A 22618-nucleotide genomic window follows, 5' to 3' on the forward strand; every position below is an offset into this window, starting at 1 on the left:
ATCTGCAATCCCAGCATTTTGGGAGGTTGAGGAAGGTGGATCACATGAGCCAAGGAGTTGGAGACCAGCTTGGGAAACATGGCAAAATCTCATCTAAATAAATAAATAAATAAATAAAGTTAGCCAGGCCTGGTGGCACATGCCTATAGTCCTAGCTATTTGGGAGGCTGAGATGGGAGGATCACTGGAAGCAGGGAGGTCTAGGCTGTAAGTAAGCCTTTATCGGGCCACTTCAGTCCAGTCTGGGTGACAGAAAGAGATTTTGTCTCAAAAGAGAGAGAGAAAGGGGGGGGAGGAGAGAGAGAGAGATGATTTGTTTGTATTGTATTTAGGTAGGGTTAAGATAGTACCTCATTAGTTTACTATTAATAACAAAAATAAAAATGAAATTGCAAGTGTTGGTGAGGATATAGAGAAATTGCAACCCTGCTGAACTGTTGGTAGGAATATAAAATGGTGCAGTCACTATGGAAAATGGTGTGCTAGTCCTTCAAAAAATTAAACATAGGGGTTTTGCTATGCTCAGGATTCCTTAGCTGTGACATAAACCACATATGGTACTTCACATTGTCTTCTGGTACTAAAAGGGCAACTTGAGGAAGAAGAACTGCTTTGCCTATAAAGCTCATGCTGTTTGCTGTGCTTTGATTAACAAAGTCCCTTGACTCTGACCCAAGAGTCTCATGTCTTTTGCCAGCTTCTATGACACTGTGGCAGGTTGACTTATAAGCTGTCAAGTAGAGTAAAATCTCATAACAGTATCCTATTTTTTTTTTCTTTTTGATTTCTTCAAAGGTAAATGTAGTATTTCTGTGAGCTACAATATGTTAGTTTTTCATCTGATACAGCTTGCCAAAATAATTGACTTTGAAACAACATTATGTGTTATTAACACTTAAAGGTACTTAGATTTTTCTTTCTTTAAAAAAATCACTAAATCCACTGGACATTGGTAGAGTTGAAGAAAACAATGGTACATTTTATATGCTTTCTATGTTTGCACTTCACATTTCAGAAATAGCTGCTCAAAATGCAGAGGTAGTTAAATTTTCAGAGGATGAGATATGTATTATAAGCACAGCTCTCTTTGAATACATAACATCCTTATGCTGAATTTAAATCTAATTTTGTGACAGCTGTAAAAATGGCTACCTCGTCGAGAAGAGCAAAGAAATCAAATTTATGCTATTTTCTGAAAAGTTACAATGCTAAATAAAGCATTGTTCTGAATTTTAAATCATAACATTTCCGCCTCTAGTGAGGTTCTTGAGAAAATGCAATTCTTTAGGATATATTTATAAATCACCTTTCATCATGAAGAATTTTGAAATCATTTCAAAATGTAAGTAAGTAGAAAATGAGGGGTGGAACTTCACACAGAAAGTATTTGTTCAAAAATACCTAGAACAGAAAAAAATATACATTGCTACCAGCACTAAGTGTGCTGAAAATTCTGATTGAATAAGTCAGATTTGTACTAAAACTACATGATGCCAACAGTTCCAGACCAAAAAAAAAAAAATAATAATAATAAGGATGGGAAAAAGAAAACAATACAAGAAGCAGTCAGCAGAGTTCAGCAGGAAGAAAGGCTGACATCACTAACGCTACCATGAGTGTAGGGGAAGCAAAAGGAGACAGAAACATGAACCACATGTATGAAAAGGGAAGGTCCTCCATGCATGTATGATAAAGTTAATGAAGTATATGTATGATAAGGGAAGATCCTGCATGCAATATGTTTGGCTTTTGAATTTTACCTTTTTCAAGTGATAAAATACAAGTTAATAAAATAAAGTTGAATACCATCACTTGAATTGACTCTGTCAAAGTTCATAGTTTTCAAATTCAGCTTGCAAGAATTTCTTTCTTGGAACAAATTGAAACAGGGAGTGATTATTTTCTTTCATGCCTTCAAAAGTTAAAATGCCTATCCCTGAATATAAATGCAAACCTAAACTTACACATCTTTTTAACTATCCACTTTGGGAACAGTATGAAAATATTGTACCATGAAAAGGTACATGATCAGAATACATTTTGTATTCTGATTCTGATTTTGGTTTATATATATTTTTGTATATGCATATATGTAGATGTACATGTATTTATAAATATAAAATTTTAAATGTACAATTGATATAAATGATACAGACATATTTTTTATACATGGAGTAACAATCTTTCTTTTGCAACATTTAGGGGGAAATGTGATGGAAAAAATAAACAAGATGGTGCCAAGGTTTTTTGAAACCAAAAGGATTTTCTACACAGTTTATCTTGACATTACTCAAGCCTCTTTGAGATCTTAGTCTACTAGTCAATATTGATGGTTCTTTTTAAGATAAGAAAAGGGAATAGCCTTGTTAGCAATTCCAGACAAAATATCTGTTCCTTAAAGCCATGTGGTGAGTATAATGAATGTTTACAAATATTTTTGTTCATCTTCTAGGCTCATGACTTCAAAAAAGTCTTGTGACTTTTGAAGTAATTACAGTCATGTGATTTCTGATTTGTGCAATAAAAATATGTATAATATGTAAACATATGTAAGATATGTAGAATATATAATTACATATACTTTTGTAATATATACTTTAATATATTTATAGACCTATAAATATGTGTTTGTGCCAATATTGGCCAATAAAATGTAAGTATGTATACCTTCTGGCACTGCCTGACCAAAATTTTAAAAGTAGTGCCTGATTGCCATTTGTATTTTGTTTTCTTTTTTTCTACTCTAGCAATTACAGGAAAATATTCAGAGTCAGAGTCGGCCCTTATAACCCTGAGTTCTCCTGTGACTACGGTAAGTAGATCTCTCCTGCCCAACTGCATTTTTTCTGAAGCAATTAAGCAATTAAGTTTGTCAGGTTATTACTGTGTGACCTCATATATTCTGATAAGTCATAATGTCAATATTTACTTATTAATTAAAATGAAAAAGATATTCAAGGTTCTTAATATGTACTTCTCAAGCTTTACTCTTTTTCCTAAAATGAAAAAGATATTCAAGGTTTCTTCTTATGTACTTCTCAAGCTTTACTCTTTTTCCTAAAGTCGCTTTATCTGAAACATCTCCATAGAAATCCATTATATCTATAGATTTAACCTGAATTTAATTAAGAAAAATCAGTGAAATAGATGAATTTCTCATTAAATTATTAAACTACTCCTCAATAATAATTTGTCCTAACAGTTGATCAGTTGATTAAATCTGTGGGATATAAATTGATTGCATTATTGTTTCAATGATGAAAAAAACAATAGAATTGGCCTCTGCTCACTATCCACTCTGGCCAGCAGCCAAGTCAGAATATATATGTGTGTGTGTGTGTGTCTGTGTATATATATATGTATATACATCTCCACCAACTCCCATAAGCTAATCAAAACACTGGTGCTCAGGAAAAGTAACACTAAAAACTCATATGTGAAAGAGTAAATAGATGATGGTAATTGACACTTTTGTAAATGACAATAAGTGAGAAATATATCTTACTTTTCCTGAAAACACAAATTTAGAGAAACAAGCATTTTTAATGTTATGGAATCAAATGCTTTCGATTGTTTATATGTATGTATGACTTTGTAACAAATTTTTAAAGGAGCATAACTTGTGAAGTCATAATTCACATCATAATAACAAAAGAAACAATTTTATTATTTTTCTTCTATATTAATAACCCAGAAAAAACTCAGCAGTTCTTTAAAATTATAATCAATAATGATTTTTAAATGCATGGCTTAGATTTAGTTAGAAGAGTGGAAATGATGGCAATATATTTTTAAGTGTTGAATTCAAACCGTCTAAGGTATTCAAGGTGCTCAGTCATAAGGCAATATTTTAGATATTTTTACACTTTATTCTACTTTTTAAATGTTTAATTTTATATTTATTTAACTATTTCCCCATCTATGGATTATATATTGAAGAATAGCTTAAACTAGAAAGAATTCTAACTTTTTGATAGTTGTTAGAATGTCATTGTATAAAACAAACTGATTTCCCCAGGACCTTTGAGTCCACATCCTATAAATATAAATAAAACATAATTCATGGTATTCATTAATCTAAAGTCAAATTTAGTTAAATTTTAAAAGAATGCATAAAGAGAAATTATTCAAAAATAACTAAATGGTTTCTTTGGGGATTATTTGATATTGCTTAGGAAACAAATAATAAATCTGTCTTCCATGAATATTCTACTCCAACGTGCCTAATAACATTCTTGGTCTCTGAACATTATCTAGAATTCCTCTCCTTTGTTTTGAAAGAAGTCATCTGAAATATGATCCAGGAATCATATGTGCTATATTCAAGGGGATGGATGTTGAATCAAAACACAACATGCCATGAAGGTGCTAAAATTTATGGGGAAGAAAAGATAGTCCCAGAAGGAATTAAATCTGTCCTGTGGTTACAATGTTTGAGGACTAACTGCAGCATGTTTCTAAATTCATACTAGTTACTAAGGTCAATATAATAGCCACTACAGTTTTTCCTTGATAATGGGAATTTTAGTCTATTCTCTGAGCATCTTCACATGCCAGGAGATGAATCCAGATTTATCTAAGTCAGTGATGGTAGATTCACACCAAAGCCAAGTAACTGGTATAGCATTGCTTCAATAAATTCAGAGTATTGTGTGTAAGAAAAATTACCATCATTGGAAAGTTGCAAAGGTTTTAGAACATCACAAAGTTGTTACAGAAAATGGTTCTGGTTTACTAGGTTGTAATATCTGTTCCACTGTAAACTTTGGCAGGTTTTTAAATCTCTACTAGCTTTAGTTTGGATACAAGTAAGGATGAAAATCATAGTACCTAATTGATAAGTTTTTAGAAATGTAAAATAAGGTCATTTTTGTGTTATGCTTAAAATTATAGTATATAAAATTATATATAAGCCATGCTATTATTATTGCTGAGGTGGCAAATAGAATCTTCGCTCAACCGCCCTCCACTTCTAACATAACTTTTTGTGGTCTGCCAAAATGAAGAACAAATCTATCTATTGCTGATGGTCTCTCTTTTTATGATAGATACTTTTACCTGAAGAGTATTTGCCATATTGTCATAAGAACATATTTACTGTCTCTAAAATAATCAAATATACTTAATAGTTTACACTAGGTTAGAGGATGAGTTTTAGACTCTTTTTGTCTGAGCTTCTAAATTCTTCAAAAGATCTTCAAAAGATGCTTGCAACCAATCTTCTCAGTTGAAATTGTCACCTCTTTTCTCTACATTTATCTCCATCAGCCAAAGTCAATTCACTTTTAGTTACCCCAAATAAGGTGTTACTTTACCAAAACGACGAACACTTATATAACTCTACACATTATACATGACTAAATACATTTGTTCCCGAATCCCAGAAACTCAGAAACTGCTTTTTTTTTTTTCTTTTCAATTTTCACCCACTGAAACATCTTGAAACGTCAAGAAAGTGTTTTATGAAGAGAGAAAAACAAGGAAAGATTACTAATATTAAATGTTGGAATTAAAGTGGAGCAGCAGGACACTGGCTCAAGAGAGTAGGTTGCTATAAAATTAAAAATGTTTGATTGGGTGGTTGGTGGGATTTTATTTAAGGAAAAATGTTAAGTCTTTATATAGGCAAAGATTAGAGAAAACTGGAAAGAGGAAGTTGTATAATCAAGACAATGTGAAAAGAAGAATAATATAGCAGTTAAGAACATGTTACTCAGCACTTTGGGAGGCCGAGACGGGCGGATCACGAGGTCAGGAGATCGAGACCATCCTGGCTAACACGGTGAAACCCCGTCTCTACTAAAAAATACAAAAAACTAGCCGGGCGAGGTGGCGGGCGCCTGTAGTCCCAGCTACTCGGGAGGCTGAGGCAGGAGAATGGCGTAAACCCGGGAGGCGGAGCTTGCAGTGAGCTGAGATCCGGCCACTGCACTCCAGCCTGGGCGACAGAGCGAGACTTCGTCTCAAAAAAAAAAAAAAAAAAAAAAAGAACATGTTACTCTAGGCCGGGTGTGGTGGTTCATGCCTGTAATCCCAGGCATGAGGCAGGTAGATCACCTGAGGTTGGGAGTTCCAGGCCAGCCCGACCAACATGGAGAAATCTGTCTCTACTAAATTTACAAAATTAGCTGTGCATGGTGACAGGCACCTGTCATCCCAGCTACTCAGGAGGCTGAGGCAGGAGAATCCCTTGAACCCAGGAGGCAGAGGTTGTAGTGAGCTGAGATCTCACCATTGCACTCCAGCCTGGGCAACAAGAGTGAAACTCTGTCCCTCCATCCAAAAAAAAAAAAAAAAAAAAAAAGAACTTGTTTAACCAAATTGCTTGAATTCCAATCCTAGATTTGCCTTTTTTTACTTGTGTGATGTTGCAAAATTTTCTTAACCTTTACTGTGGCTCAGTTTTCTCATTTATGTAATAGGGATCCAAATACCATCCACTTTATCGCCTGGGTGCAAAGATTAAAAGGGTTATTATATGTAGAATACTTCAAAAACGTCTCTGGCCCAGAGAGAGTGCTCATGAAATGTTAGAGGTAAAAGGAGAGAGGCAATACAATATAAACTTATAAGTTATTCTTTAAGTCTCTAAGAAGATTAATACTCTTCACATCACGTTAAAATTTTCAAATGCCTTTCATCCTCCATGGCAGTGTATTTGTATCTTTCTTAGAAGATGGAGTTTCACTCCTTACTAGTATGTAATTATTTATGTATGCTTCCCATGAGCTATAAAAGCTCCTGAAAATCAGCAATAGCTATTGACCTCTTGTCCATCATTATCATTCAATAGATATTTGTTAAAATAATACAAATATAAATAAAACTATGTTCTCTCTCCTATAATATGAAAATCCGTTGCTATAATATTGATGTCTTATTAACATTTCAGCCCATCATATGCTGTATTTTGAAAAAAAAAACACAGGGATAAAACAATAGAATACCCAATAAATTTTTTGAAGTCAGTACTTTGTAATGTGCTTTTTAAAATACGCAACTGCATTGTCAATGACCTCAACTCCATTATTTAGAAAAAAAAATTTTAATGAAAGATAAAAGGATTCAGCAACAAAAGCCATTTTAGAAAGAGTTTCGTGTGAGAAATGCAATCATATAATAACTTCAGAAAAGCTTGAAATTAATGTCTGATACTATATTTATAACTAAAAAGTTATTAGAAATTAGTGCTAAGCATAAATTTTGTGTTAATTATATTAATACTGAGTTTTCTATATAAAATGTGAAAATATATAAAGAAACTTATTCTAGAAATTAGGCATCCATTAAATGTTAAACTGTATAAAAAATTAAGATAATATTAATGCAAAAACATTATGCTTTTGATTCTGTTTTCAGATGACTAACTTGCAGGGCAAATTCCAAATATATGAATTAACAAAGAGATTCAAACTTTGAAAATATATAAAAATTGGGTCAGAACTAAATTTAGACAGTTGTGTTCTACATCACTCATACTTGACCAGTGACATTAGGCAGGTATGATTTGATTTTACTGACTCAGTGAATACAATTCTCCAATGCAATTCTCAATCTTCTTTTCAATATAAAGGCATTGTTTATATGTCAGTAAAAAGAGGTAATACAAACCTGACCTGAGAAGCTAATTTTCCTTTCATATTACTAATATTATAGATAATGTAGGGCCTTAAATTATACTGTGCCTTCTTTGTGTTGTTTATCAAAAGAAATTTTTCATTCTGTTCAGTAATTTTCATCACAAATTATTTTCTTTTACTTTGTGAGACTATAAACTAATCATGTTTTCCAGATTTGTTTAGGGTGTAAGAAAAATAAAAGTTAAATATAACGCTGATTCTAACAAAGATACAAGAATTCAGAACTTGACTTTTGTAAATTAACCATTCTCTTGGTTTCATCTTACTCACTAGTTATTTTCTTTTATTATAGTTTGCCTTAATTCCACTTTATGTTATTTAGCTACATATATCATATTTTTTGCTGCATCAACTGCTTTTTTAAAGTTAGCTATACATTAAATATTAATAGATAATAAGTGGCCTTGATAATTTACCTTTGAATACTATAGTAACTTCAACAAATGTAGGGAGCAGTAAATGGAAATTGCCTTGTTTAAATATAAGGAATTAGTGCAAAAAAATATATATAGAAAAATATAATTCCTCCTTGACTCCTTAAAGATGTAATGCATTTGGATCCAGTTTTACATACATAAAAATTATGGAGTAAAAAGAAAATTATTTATGTTCTTTTGAGTCAGATATGCAATTGGAAAAACCCTAAGAAAAGTAGTTATAGAAAGCCTTTAGATTTCATGCACATTGAGCAATAGGCCAAAAAATAGAGTTTTTGAAGGCATCCAAGTTCCAGAATTTAAATTCTGTTCTCTATTATTAATGATATGGATGAACTTTCATCACTGAATGGTTCAACCATGTATATCTTTTACTTAACTTCCTAAGTTAATGAGTGATCAATAATATTGCACAGGAGAAAAAGAAAACAAGACCAAAAGTGTACAAAGTATCTCTCTCCAATGATTGCTGTAAAAATACCTATTATTATGCTTTCTTAGCACAAAACACAAAGGACTTTTCACATGGAATGGGTCTACTAAAATATGTGTCACATAGCATTAAATGTCTTTGGTGGCTACTATTCTCCTTCCTCCATTGGTTTATTCTAATTTATTTTGCTTCATCTTTAGAGTGGTGGCTTTGCAAAGAGCAACAGAATACCAGATGGTCATTGCTGTGGTTCACTGAGTTTATATCCTAGCAGGAAGTTAGATGATTGCTTTTCAAGGTTCTTATCATACATTGAACAGTCTATTTCACCACAGGGGATTCTGAAGCTGTCAATATATTTTTGGCTAAGCATGCCCCATCATTTTCTCTTTAAGACATGGGCCTATATCATCATATGAATGTTTTGTGGACACAAAGATAATATACTTGTCTTTCCTTCTACATATTGTGAAATGTAGATTTGTGATAGAAATGAGTATTTACTTAATGTTTACAAAATTCTGTTTTAATTTTGGGAACAACATCATTAAACTATTTGTTATAGCTTCTTCAAAAATGTAAACTTTCCCTAAACAATGTGGATTTTGCATTTAGAAAATTTACTTTAAAATTCTTATTTGTCAAAACAAGTGAACAAAAAAACTCCAAGTAAACAAAAGCCTTCCCAGAAACAAAAGGCTCAAAGTTACACAGAATTCGTGTAAGCAATGAAGACTTAGTTGCCTCAAAAAGAGACTGACTTTTGTCTTTGATTTAAAAAATATACAGTTGACATTTTTCTAGGAATTGCACAGAAAGAGAATGAAGTTAAAATCACTCCATTGAAGAAATAAAAATCTCTAAATTTACACTATTGTAACATATAATACTAAAAAATATACAGATTGTCTCTTTATCATCAAAGAAAATTGATTAGTATAAAATAAGAATGATAGATGAAGGAATAAAAAAACCTGAACAATAGAGTAAACCAACAAAAACGTTTTAGCTATTGCGTACGTGATGAGGGGAAAAGGTAAATAATTGCCTGAATGAAGGAAGACACAACTCACAAATGCAAAATGGGGAACATAATGTTCCCCAATGGCTGACTGTTGCCATGGTCGGGCCAAGAGTGATTGCAGGATAAGAAGAGGAAGCCTTGATTTTCTTCCTTGAACATAAGAAACATACATAAGGCCAACATATATTGTTTATATAAGAATACCCCTCTATCCTTTTGCACAGAAATTAGACTATACACATTTGGACAATAGCCCAGATCGCCTTTCAAATACAAAACTCCCGTATTTAACAGACTGAGTTTCATGAGGCCTGGAGCTGTTTCATTAATCATTATACTCAGAAATGTGACTTATGTATAGTGAGTTTTTAAAATATATGAGTTTATGGCTGGGTGCGGTGGTTCATTCCTGTAATCCCAGCACTTTGGGAGGCCGAGGCAGATGGAGCACTTGAGGTCAGGAGTTCAAGGCCAGCCTGACCAATATGGTGAAACCCCATCTCTACTCAAAATGCAAAGATTAGCTGGATGTGGTGGTGCATACCTACAATCCCAGCTACTTGGAAGGTTGAGCCAGGAGAATTGCTTGAACCTGGGAGATGGAAGTTGCAGTGAGCTGATATTGCACCATTGCACTCCAGCTTGGGAGAATAGAGTGAAATTCTGTCTCAAAAAATAATAATACTAAGCATAAAATAAAATGTATGAGTTTAATTATTGAATATACTTCAAATGTGAGAACTTCCAGACATGGATAATTCAGAAATGCTATGTTAACTTTGGGAAATATATTTTCAAAAACGATGTCTAATACTTGCTGACCCACACCTAATTTTTTGGGTAATGTCGGGCTTAAAGTTCCTTTTAATGCTGAAAAAATTAATTCTACTGCCTGTATGATCCCAGAACCTAGATACATCCATTCTCTGGTACTCTTAGTTTTTTAGTACCTCATATCTCAACGTTATTATCATATTCAAAAATACATCTTTACAAATAAATGTTAGTACTTTTGTCATCTTTTGGTTGTGAACATGATAAAAAAAATAAGGTAGTTATTACTAATTGTTGAATACCATTGATTAGGTATTTTACGTACATTAACTAACATAATCCTTATCTTAATACTATAAAGTAAGTAGGACTTGCCCCTATTATACAAGTGAAAAAACTGAGGTCTCAAAAATTAAATATATAGGTTAAGGTTTTATATCTTCTCAGTGGCAGAGATATGAAGCAAACCAATGCTTTTATTAGTCTAGAATCCACTCTTTCCAGAGTTCTTGACTATCTGAGTTTTTAAAATATTCTCCATTATTTCTGAACCCAGGCACATGTTTAACCGTCAATAGATATTTTAAATATGGTAAACACAAACATAACAAGTGATAGTTATTACTTCTATATGATTTTAAAAATAATTTACTTTTATGTGTTTGGAACTAATTAGGTAGTTTTGAGCACTTCTATGTGTTAAGCATTATATAACTTTTTCAAAATTATCATTTAATCTAATTTCTTTAACCTTCACAATTCTGAAATAAGTAAAAATGCTCAGTTTTTGACATAAGAAATAACACACTCAGGTAACACATGGCAGAAATATAAATCAACTTTTCTACCCCTAAAGATAAATCATGTTGCCTTTGCTCCATTACACTGGATACTTCTAAAATACTCTAGTCAGGACATGTATGTTATTTTATAACACAAATGTACTTTTCAAAACAAGATTAAGGTGCATAATAGGACTATTGAGTGTTGATCTGACTGTTGATTGAATAGCCTGCGTTTTCCAGGGGGTGTTGAAGCAGCAGCAAGTGACCTGTGACACTTGCAAAGTTTTCCTTGTGGATTGACATCACTGCAATTTTGTTAGCAGGCTTTGAGCTGATAATTCCATTACCAAACAATTCATGCTTAACTTGCTTGTTCTTTAAAAGACATGCACAACATGTTTTCCTCATTAGCATCAAATATAACTGTTCGCATTAAGAAACTAGATCTCTGTGTGAAATGACAGAGCTAACGAGAGCTGAATGTGCCCAAATAATATTGCTCAGATACTGGCAAGTGTGGTGGAACTCAAAGTCTGTGCTAAAACATTTTCTGAAATAATATTTAAAATAAGATATTTGAAAATGAACTCAAACCATAATGCTTCAATCCTCAAAAAGAATTTTTAGTACCTGGTTCATGACATTTTTATATTCAACAGTACGTTTGAGTCCTTTCTTCTTCGGCGTAAAAGAGGTTACCACTGACACTACTCTCTCTGTGATTCAGAGAGTTACAATAACACATTGTCTTCTCTGGGAATGCATTTAAGAAAAAAGGAGATGACCGTTTACAATGGTTTTTAATAAAATGTTTTTAAAAACTACAGATTTTAGGCTGGCAGTGGTGGCTCACGCCTGTAATCCCAGCACTTAGGGAGGCTGAGGCGGGCAGATCACAAAGTCAAGAGATCGAGACCTGGCCAGCATGGTCAAACCCCATCTCTACTAAATATACAAAAATTGGCTGGGTGTAGTGGCATGCACCTGTAGTCCCAGCTACTCGGGAGACTGAGGCAGGAGAATCGCTTGAACCTGGGAGGCAGAGGTTACAGTGAGCTAGGATCGTGACACTACACTCCAGCCTGGTGACAGAGCAAGACTGTCTCAAAAAAAAAAAAAAAAAAAAACTACAGATTTTAGCTACAAAAAATGCTAAAAAATAATCTTTAGAGTGAATAGAAAAAACTGGACTTTGTTTTGATTGAGTATGTAAAATCTCATAATAAAATATATTTTCATTTTGGCAAAGTACAATTTATCATTATGTTTAAGCACTATATGGGAATGAATAGAAATATGGCACCAAATTATTTTCGTGTCTTGTTTCAATATAGTACTTTTCAGTTTTCTTTAAATTAGTTTTATCAATAACCTTATCTATTATCTATGTAGTATCATATTTCTGATATCACATTTCAGCACTTACTCATATGTAATTGGGATTTACTATGCATAAAGTAAATGGCATTTTTGATTTCCTACTGCCTTTGTGAAGTAATTTCCAGATACAGAGCAGGGAACAAGTAAACATAATAAATATCCTTTCATTAACTAAGTCACTACTTCTTTGGAGGAATTTTCGCATATAAAATTTAAAAAATGACTAGGCTAAAGCTTCCTACTTCTTTCTTCTCCAACTATTGTCTTTTATTGCTCAGTACAATTCCATGTTTTGGTATTACATTTTGATCCAGAAAATTGTTGACCAAAGTTTTTTGGCAGGAGAATAATACAATATGGTGACAAATCAAGCTGCTATTCTTATTTCATCAGTCATTTCTCTAACACATTGTGGACAATGGTCTTCCAAGAATAAAACTTGGAAGATTTATTTTTCTTTGTCAAAGGCAACAGTTTCCTCATTAGCCCTTTTGCTTGTATGTACTGTAAATATTTGGTTTGGTTACTGTGACCTGTCAACTCCGTCAACATTTTATAGCATCACATCCCCTTACTGATTAGTCCTTTCCGTGAGCCCTCGTATGAAGTCCAAGTTCTTTATTTTTGGCTACAAATAAACTCAAATGATCAATACAACGTGCCACTCTTTTAAAATTTTCTTTAATCTAAAATTCACATTTCTAATGCAGCCATATGTTTCCTATTGACTGCCTTCTTAAATCTTAATATGTTACCTCTTCCACCAAAAGTATGTGTCTCTTTTACATACAATTCTTAGTTTTTCCTGGGGTATGTGTATTATATTACCATTCTGAATGCAAAATATAATTATGAATTTTGAAATTTTTAACATAGGAATAGCATAACCATTTCACCTCGTCTTCCACTTCATCTGTGAGAACTGGGTTAAGAAAGATTCTGAAGCTACATCATGTGCTCCAGGTATTCTCATTCAAGACTTGGAGCATAGGAATTAGGTTTCACTTTGTACAGAATGTTGCAGGCACTTAGTTGACTTTTACAAATACTACCAAATGGTGTTGATAAAATTCATCCTGCCTGTGAACAAACACAAAACCTTTGCACCATACCCTCTAGGTTGATGTGGAATACATTTTTTCTTAATTAAACTACCATTGCTAGGAAGCATCAAAAGAACTCTCTAAAAGCAAAGGTTTCATCAAGGAGAGACTCTACGTAAACTCCAGGGAAAGCAACGAGTAGATCATTACAGAGTTATCAGCCCCCTGCAAAGTTATAAATTGAAGAATCAGTATGCTATCAAGTGGAAAAGAAAAGCAGAGGGAAGGCATGAACTGAGCAGTCTGCCATCTTTTCTCTGGAAATGAACGACAGCTACACACACTGCATATACACTACTCCATTCTGTAAGTTTTAATGAAAAAATTGGTTAGTGGGAGATAAATCACGTCTTAGAAAATTAGGCCATGTGTTCTCTGAAGTATGACTTAGACTCTACCTTTAGCCAGTGCATATTAGTAACATGTGAGAACTAATTTTGAGGCTGGAAAGGAAAATCTGTACTTTCTACATGAATTATTGCTTCATTCAAAATGTTCTTGCTCTATATAGTTTGTATGTTTAGCAATTCTCTGTAAAATCTTCTCTTAAAGCATTGTCCCTAGCTGAACTTCCATGCACTCAATGGGAGATACTAATACCTTCCTTATCAAGATTCCTAGCTTACTCTACAGATTCTGCTATTAAAGCAATCAGCATACATTACTGCAATTACTTGATTACTGTCTGCCCCACTGGACCACAGGTTCTTAAAAACAGAAATTGTTTCTTAATCAATCTTTTGATTCTCAGCACATAACATAATGCTTTGCAGAAGGAAGGCCCTTAATAAATACATACAAATGAGTAAATTTATTCATTAGTGTTACAGCTGAGGAGAAAAAAAGTGACCTGGGTAGACTAAAGTTAATATTTTCAAAAATGGTGGATGCCAATTTTGATAGATTTTTAAAAATCATAGAAGTTAGAGTGGAAGTCAAGGGGAAAAGTCTTGCTGGGACCTGGGAGTGAAGAGTAGGGAAGTAAATATGCTGGTAGCAGAGTTTAACCCTGAAACCAAAATGGCAATAGAAAAAAAAAAAAGGCAATAGAGGTGTTGGTTTTAGGGTTAGATTTGAGTAGAAGGACATTTGATATTATTCCATTTCAAATTTGTCTTTGTTGACTATATATCCTTTCTTTAAGGAGGAGATAGTAACAGGTGCTAAGGAAAAGTTGGATGATAGAGCTAACATAAGTAATAAATAAACCTGCTGTTTTATGAATGTTATTACATTAAACTCTAACAAGTTTATGATTTGGGTATGTCTGCCTATCTCTTCATCCCAGTATAACTAAAAAAAAAAATAGCTTCCAAAATAATTCAATTATTACTCAAAGTCTGTAGTCAGTAAGTGGCAGAATCAGTATTCAGAATAAGGCCTTTCTGATTCCAAAGCCTATTGTCTGAATTGAGATGAAGGAACCAAACAACAGAGATTCATATTCAAGTAGTGTTGAGAATGCTCCATTGAAATCTCTTCAAACTACTTCTTAGTTTTAAGTGTCTTAAGTCCTTGTAAACTACTTAGGTTTTAAGAATTTTAATAGGTCTTTGATTTAGGGAGTTTTATGCTTTTTTTGAAAAAAAAAAGATTGCATTTCTGCTGATTTCCATATAATATTCCATATAATATCCAATTTCTCCCATTATAAAGAAAAGTTCTTAGAGACATAAATTATTCTGGTGATGTATCCAAAAGGTAACAAGTTCAGGCTTTGGAACCTGAGAGAATATTTCAGACCTGGCCTCTGCCACAGCCCATTTGCTTTTGGGAGACATTTCTCCATTTTACACTCATGTTTCTGCATATCTTTGAGCACAGGTACCAATTGTCCTCCTTTTTAGTACCTGGTTATCCTTCCTTATAGAAAATGGCCAAGGAGAATACAGTGTTTTCCACCAGAGCAAAGGATAACTCTCCTTACAGCCTTGAGGGACGGAGACGGTGCTCCCTCCAGAGGAAAGAACGGGTGTGCCTACTGTCCATTATAAAAAATTCAGGTTTCTAGGCTCATGGTTCATCTCTTAGAATACCATTTAGTAAGTTGTGCAGGAATCTCACAGTCTTCATGCCATTCTATGAGAATTAGGGCTTGAGAAACTGGCAGAAATCCTGCTATTCTTGCTCCTAGTGCTGCTGTGAGTAATAAACTATCCTTTATTTCTGACTCAACAGTCTTGTGTTTCCGTCATCATCCATGAAACTGTGGCAAATAATTTTAACTTGAAAGTAGAGTAAAATGTCAGAACTCTTCATAGTTCTTGATGTTTACCAGCTAATAATCTAAAGCAATTATTTTTAAATATCTAAGCTTTGGTTTCCTATTATAGTGAAATTTAAAAGTGATAATGCTTATAAATTTCACAGTATATTTATAGTGCTTAAATAAATGATAGCTAATAGTAGTTACGCAATATTAGTAGCAACAGCAGCAGTAGCAGTAATGATAGCGGTAATTGTGGTAGCTGTAGTAGTTGAAGCATACGCAGCAAAGGAATCTAACATTGAAAGAATGCCACCATATAGCAGACATTTTTACTAAGCAGCCAGTGTAGCTTATCTTATTTAATCCGCACAACAAATGGAACAGGTGTTTTGTGTTTTGTTTTGTTTTCATTAGTTAAATGAGGTAAATGAGACTCAAATTGTTGAACTGATTTTCCTGAGGTAACTCACATGGCAATTGGCAAAGCTGGGATAAGAAGTTTGTTGTGTCTAATTACCAGGAGGTTGTGATGCATGCATTTGCAGTGACATGTTTGGGAGGAAGCTATAAAGTAATTTAGATGGGCAGTTGGACATTCCCACATCCCAGTCATGGAGGAATTACAGAAGCACATGCTTGTTAAGGAATAAAAGAAGCCCAGAGGAAACACAATGTTGGCCTCCAGAATTTTTCTAAGAAAAATCCATCCATGTGCTTAGCTAATGTTGAATATGTTCTGTTTCCCAAGCTCTGTATTTTGAACCTTTGTCCACATTATTATATTGTTGTGTTTTCCCCATGATACAAATAATCTTAATAGTATTGATAGTAAACAAATACAGTACAATTAATTTCAAAAATGTCCATGCTGTCTTCTATCAGAAAGATTCATAGACTCAGTCAATATTTCTTAAAGCTAAACAATTTCGACAGCCTAATTAAATTTCTAAACATCATAAAATCCATGTTTTAAATATAAATATGAAAACATATAAATACACAATGCAGGCATAACTATGTACATAGATATATATAATTTACTACCTAATTTCACAAACAATGTGATAGAGATACTAGTCAATACTAAAATTTAGTATTTTTCTCTCCTTTTCATGTAGTATATGAGACTATTTATCCTTCAGGCTTTTGTTTTTTTTGTTTTTGGTGTTTTTTTGAGACAGAGTCTTGCTCTATCTCCAAGGCTGGGGTGCCGTGGTGCTATCTCAGCTCACTGCAGCCTCCTCCTCCTGGGTTCAAGCAATCATCCTGCCTCAGCCTCCCGAGTAGCTGGGACTACAGGCGTCTACTACCACACATGGCCAATATTTGTATTTTTAGTAAAGATGGTACTTCACCACATTGGCCAGGCTGGTCTCAAACTCCTGACCTCAAGTGGTCCACCCACCTCAGTCTCCCAAAGTGCTGGGATTACAGGTGTGAGTCACCATGCCTGGACTCTCCTTTAGATTCTGTAGAAGAAACAGGCACCAAACACATTTTTCAAACACTGGCTGATGACAACTCTCATTTTTAAAGTGTTTTCATTTTACCTCTACAGATAGGAACAGGAAAATCCCACGAAGCTGTATTAACTGAATTGGCTATGCAGGTGAGCTGAGGGTGGCCATCAAGGATGTATCCAGTGACACAGCTGTAGCGGATCTTGTCCCCAACGTCGAATCTCGTACCATATAATACACCTTTGGGCGGAACACCAGGATTTCCACAAGAGCTACTCTGCAATTCTATTAAAAAGGAGGAAAAGGACAGTTTACAGTTATTTCAATAAGCAGTTTTTTGTTTCAGATTTATACAATTATATATGCAGATATGGATATTCTTATTTCTTTGGAGAAGAGTCACTGAAAAGAAATGTCTTCTATTCCAACACATGTGACAGTGAAATATGGAAAGAAAACTAAACTTTATCACAGAGGTATTACTGGTCATTCTTTATGCTAGAAAGTTTTAGATATTATATTACTTAGTCTTCCGAGCATTACTCATATTTTTACTCATATATTAATATTTACTCAGATAAGTAAAACTCCATGGCTTTTTCAAAGTTACATTCTAATAACATAGTAATAAGCAAATTCATTTCCTTAACATTATCTTCAGTCCTTCAGTGCTTAGTCTTAAACCATGAACCTAGATAAAATACATATTTTGCATGGAAACCTTTGTTTCATTTAAATGAGAAAAACACAGTGGAGTAGTAAGTGGACAATTTTTAAAGTTAGGGAGGGAGGATGAGCTAGAATTCCAGCTCTATTATTTGTTATTAACTTTGAGTGTATATTAAGAATGATAACAATAAGTGCAAACAGTTGTAATATTTTAATTAGATCAATAGGCAAAATATATGGAAAATGATATATCAGAATGTTTTATCTATCACCTTCTTATTCTATTAGTTGATGCTTAAAACTAAACAAGTATACAAACATGAGTTTTTAAAACAATATTCACTTCAGAAAAAATCCAACTTTAGATTAAATGAAAAAAATTGAAAAAAGCAGAACTTCAAGAATAAAAATATTAGAAATTATTCTCATATTGTTTTGTACATTTTTATTTTATTACTGTTATATTACCTTTATACTACAAATAATAAAATCACAAACAGTAATTAATGAACTAAAAGATACCACAATTTGAGTAAAGTCGGTAGTTAATAGTATTGTGCAATCATTAATTTCTTAGTTTTGGCCATTTTACTGCAGTTACATCAGCGGTTATATTAAGGGAAACTAATTAAGACTATGTGGGAACTACTGTTCTTGCAAAATAATAAGCTGAGAGTGATGTTGCAATAAAAAGTAAAATATTTTTCCCATTTTGCTTTGATATTTATTTCATTTGTGCAGTTACTAAGTTCTATATAATATTACAATGCTAATTCAAATAATTACAAACCATTGTAATAATTAAAATATCAGTGTCAATACTAAGCAAAAATATTAAAACACAAAATGGTTCACAATATATAGCTTAATTTTGAGAGTGTTTTTTACACTTATGTTAAATTTTTTGTCTAAACTTTTCAAAGCAAGTAAAAGAAAAATCACAGATTAATTTCCAGTATGAGATCAATTTAATCAAGAAAAATGTATTGAGCACAGGACATCCATATATTTTAGAGAAAAAAATATTTACTTTGAGTTTTAAAAATGTAGTTTTAGGTTTCTTAAAACTGAAAAAGTGAAGAATGACTAATATTTACTAAATGTATATGGTTTCAATAGATAATTTTCTTAATAATACATTCTAAACTTAAGTTTGTAAAATATTTAAAGTGTCGGTAGTGAAGGTTATTTCTAATTGTTTATTTTGTTATTTCTCAAAGACATATGCTATATGTGAATTTTCACTAAAACAATACTAATTTATTGTCTGTGAATTTTGAGCAACTTTTAAAGAAACACTTTGAACAGTAGTTTATTTTGAAATACTTAATTTTTTGGAAAATCATCTGATTAACAGATGAGATGTTTGCTCCCAGAGACAGTGAGGTTAATAAGTTTTAACAAAATGAACAAAAATTCAATCCCTTGAATATAGTAATAACAAAGGCGATACTTTTAATGAAACTACCACTTTCGGCCTTAGAATTAAACCACTCCTCTTCCTTCTACCCTCTAAAAAATAATTAAGGTCAGGACTTCAATTATCGTAAAGTTATATGTCTAGGAGAAAAGTGGTTTCCAAATTATGTCACAGGAAGCAACTAGGTGGGGGAATAAAATGAAAGAGAAGAAAGCTCTGAATAGTTTTTGGACTCAAAATTAACTTTGATTTAAAGGAACAAATAAATATTATCCAGAATAAAGTACCTAAAGCAAAATGGAAATCATGTCAGGTGAAGCAGTGAATGAATAGTAACATTGAATGGAATCTTAATAGATTACTTAATCTCCAGGCTTGTGGCTGAATTATTTCTAAAATTGATAAAAAATTTAGGTTGTTTCAAAATGAAACTCAAAGAAGACAATTTTAAAGCATATCTGGCCTCCGCTTTCAGGAAATTCCTGCTGTTGTTTGTGCTTGTTTATCATCTTCATTTATAGAAACATCTACCCATCATCATCTGTTAACTGAGTAATTTATAAAGACAGTTAAGATATTTTACATTCAGGTTTAATTGATCCTGATTCTATAACCATTGCTCATGGATTATATTTTTTGTCTTCTCCCAACCCTTTAATTCAGGACTTCTCTCTATGCTGTCTATGTGCGTTTTCAAATGCAAAGCAAGTAAGATGTGTCACTAACTGAAGTATATAACCCACCATCAAAAAAGACTATGTTCTGATTGAACATTCGCTTCTTACTCTTAACATTTTAAAACTAAGTAGTGCTGCATATTTAAACTTTTGAATTAAATTTACTTTCAATAAAAAGAGTTTTAGAAATTGCTAGGATAGACTAGTTTTTAGATAATGTTTCTTCCAGCCATCCAGAATTTGAATTTCAGAACAGAAAACCAAATATCACATGTTCTCAATTATAAATGGGAGCTGAACAATGAGAACACATGAACACAGGGAGGGGAACAACACTTACTGGGGCCACTTGTGGGAGGGTGGGGGTGGATAGAGTATTGGGGAAAAGAGCTAATGCATGCTGGGCTCAATATCTAGGTGATGGGTTGTTAGGTGCAGCAAGCCACCATGGCACAGTTTTACCTATGTAACAAACCTGCATATCCTGCACATGTACCCGAACTTAAAAAAAAAAGAAAATGAATTATTCAACCATGTTCAGTAAATCAAACTATAAAATAATTATTAAATACATGTTGCAAGTATTTACAGTAAATGATATTGCTTAAAATATATAAAATTATTAAGGAAAACACAAATTTATAAGGGAAGATTTTTTTTGTAATTCATCAGATGTACATGCAAGCTAGACATATCATACTTGTTACCTCAATGTGTTTTTGAAGCGAATTATTACACCTAAAAGCAGATTGCTGAAAAGACTTCAGTTATCTTCCTTTACCAGCAGATGACAGTAATATATTGATTAAGAGGTTTAGGTAACTAACACAAAATAATAGAATCTGACAAATTGTCTTCTAATGTCCCATAATACAAAGATTAAAATGGGATTGGAGTAGGGGAGGAAGTACTGTAAAACTATTTACACAATATTCTTGGTTGAGCACTTAGAGTGGGCAGGTTGGTGAACTGAGATCACTGGAAAATAAACCTGAAGAATTTGTACTCAAAATATGTCTCAGAAAATGTCAGAGACCCTTTATGTTAAGTTTACTGCTCTAGGCATAACAAATCATTTAGTCTAATTAAAATCCATCTGATTTTGGCTGGAAAGATGTGTATTTTATTTATCTTCTCTTCTCGCAGCATTGAGATTATCAGCAAATATGAAGATATTTTGACAACATAGACTATTCTAAAGTGTAAAAGATTTTTGATATTGCAAAATAATTCCTTGGAAAATATACAAGATAAACTTTTAAAAATTCAATTGTGTTTGAACGGGTAGAGTTTAGCGACACTCTTCTCTGTTAGTTAAAAGAAAAGATAAATGACTTGGTAAGTGACACTGACACTATTTTATTCATCAGAAGCTTTTAAGAGTTACCACTAACATTGCTCTATGATGTGCACTAGTTAATACTATAACATGTCCCTTGCCTTCTGAGCTAACAATTTGAGAAAGTCAACCTTTGTTGTAGAGTATCAGCTATAATAGGCATTTGGGCATTCTTCCACTTCTATCTCATAAAACACTCGACATTATGGGTATAATTCTCCCCATTGTGTAGAAAGGAAAACTGAGACTCAGGAAGATCAAGTAACTTTCCAAAGGCCATCCACTAATAAATAGTAGACTTGTGGTTCAAACTTAGGTTTCCTAACTCAAAAGCCTTAGATCATTTCACAATTATATATTGCTATCTACTAAAGGCAGATATTCATTCCACAAGTGTTTATTAAGCATCTATCATCAGTAATGCTCTGGGGATATAGTCTAGCAAAAGGTAGACATGGAGTTTATGATTTGGTGGTTACTAAAAGTAATACATCAGTAATTTACAGAATATTAATTGTATTGTGACATGTCGCAGAAAGGAAACATATAAGTTATACTAAAGGCATATAATGGCGAAATCTGAATTAGTATTGATTAAGAGGAGATCTGGAAAGGATTTCCTGATAAAGAAAGGCTTTAATTGTGATCTGAAATTGGTAAAAGATAGTTTTTGTTTGTTTGTTTTTAAGGGCAGTGAATAAGTATATTTGAAATAGAAAAGTATAAGAATCAAAGTACTGTAACAGTTATTAGGTTTGACAACACAATGAAGACAGGTTTCATGGAAATGGTAGGGTAGGGTAGAAACTAGGTTGGGAAAAAATATTTCAAAAGGGTTTATCATAGATGGCTTCACACAGTGATGTATATCCTTTGCATAGGCTCATAAATATGAAGGAGGACTATATCCTCATTAAATATTTGGTGGTGCGGTGCTATCTGCTTTTTAAAAGAGTAATTGAGAGTAAACAATTAACATACATTTTATAAATGTACATGTGTGCAGAGATTTTCATAAGCATGCATGATATAAAGTGGGTAAGTTTACTAATTTAATACTAATGCAATATTGAGTGGGAAAATTGTGATAAAAGGAATTATAAAAATTATTTTTTTTAAAATTAGTAGCCAAAATAATGTATGCATATTATTTTAATATGAGAATACCAATTTTATAAGACTGTTGATATTATTACACAAAATAATATGTTACTCATGTATATTTTTAGCAAGCACTCAGTATGTGCCAAATATTATTAACTAAATAA

At 32.8% G+C, this 22618-nt stretch overlaps 1 protein-coding gene across 5 annotated transcripts in view; it reads right to left on the reverse strand.

Annotated features, from left to right (window-relative positions):
- Nucleotides 1-22618, reverse strand: part of CSMD3 (CUB and Sushi multiple domains 3) — a 1225248-nt gene that overhangs the window by 946070 nt on the left and 256560 nt on the right. For all 5 annotated transcript variants that reach the window (XM_045398613.2, XM_045398612.2, XM_045398610.2 and 2 more), the window contains exon 4: nt 17336-17530. In XM_045398613.2, the coding sequence (XP_045254548.2) occupies nt 17336-17530 (195 nt within the window). The remainder of the gene's footprint in view (nt 1-17335; nt 17531-22618) is intronic.

Source organism: Macaca fascicularis, chromosome 8 (assembly GCF_037993035.2).
Source record: "Macaca fascicularis isolate 582-1 chromosome 8, T2T-MFA8v1.1".
Classification (NCBI taxonomy): Eukaryota; Metazoa; Chordata; class Mammalia; order Primates; family Cercopithecidae; genus Macaca; species Macaca fascicularis.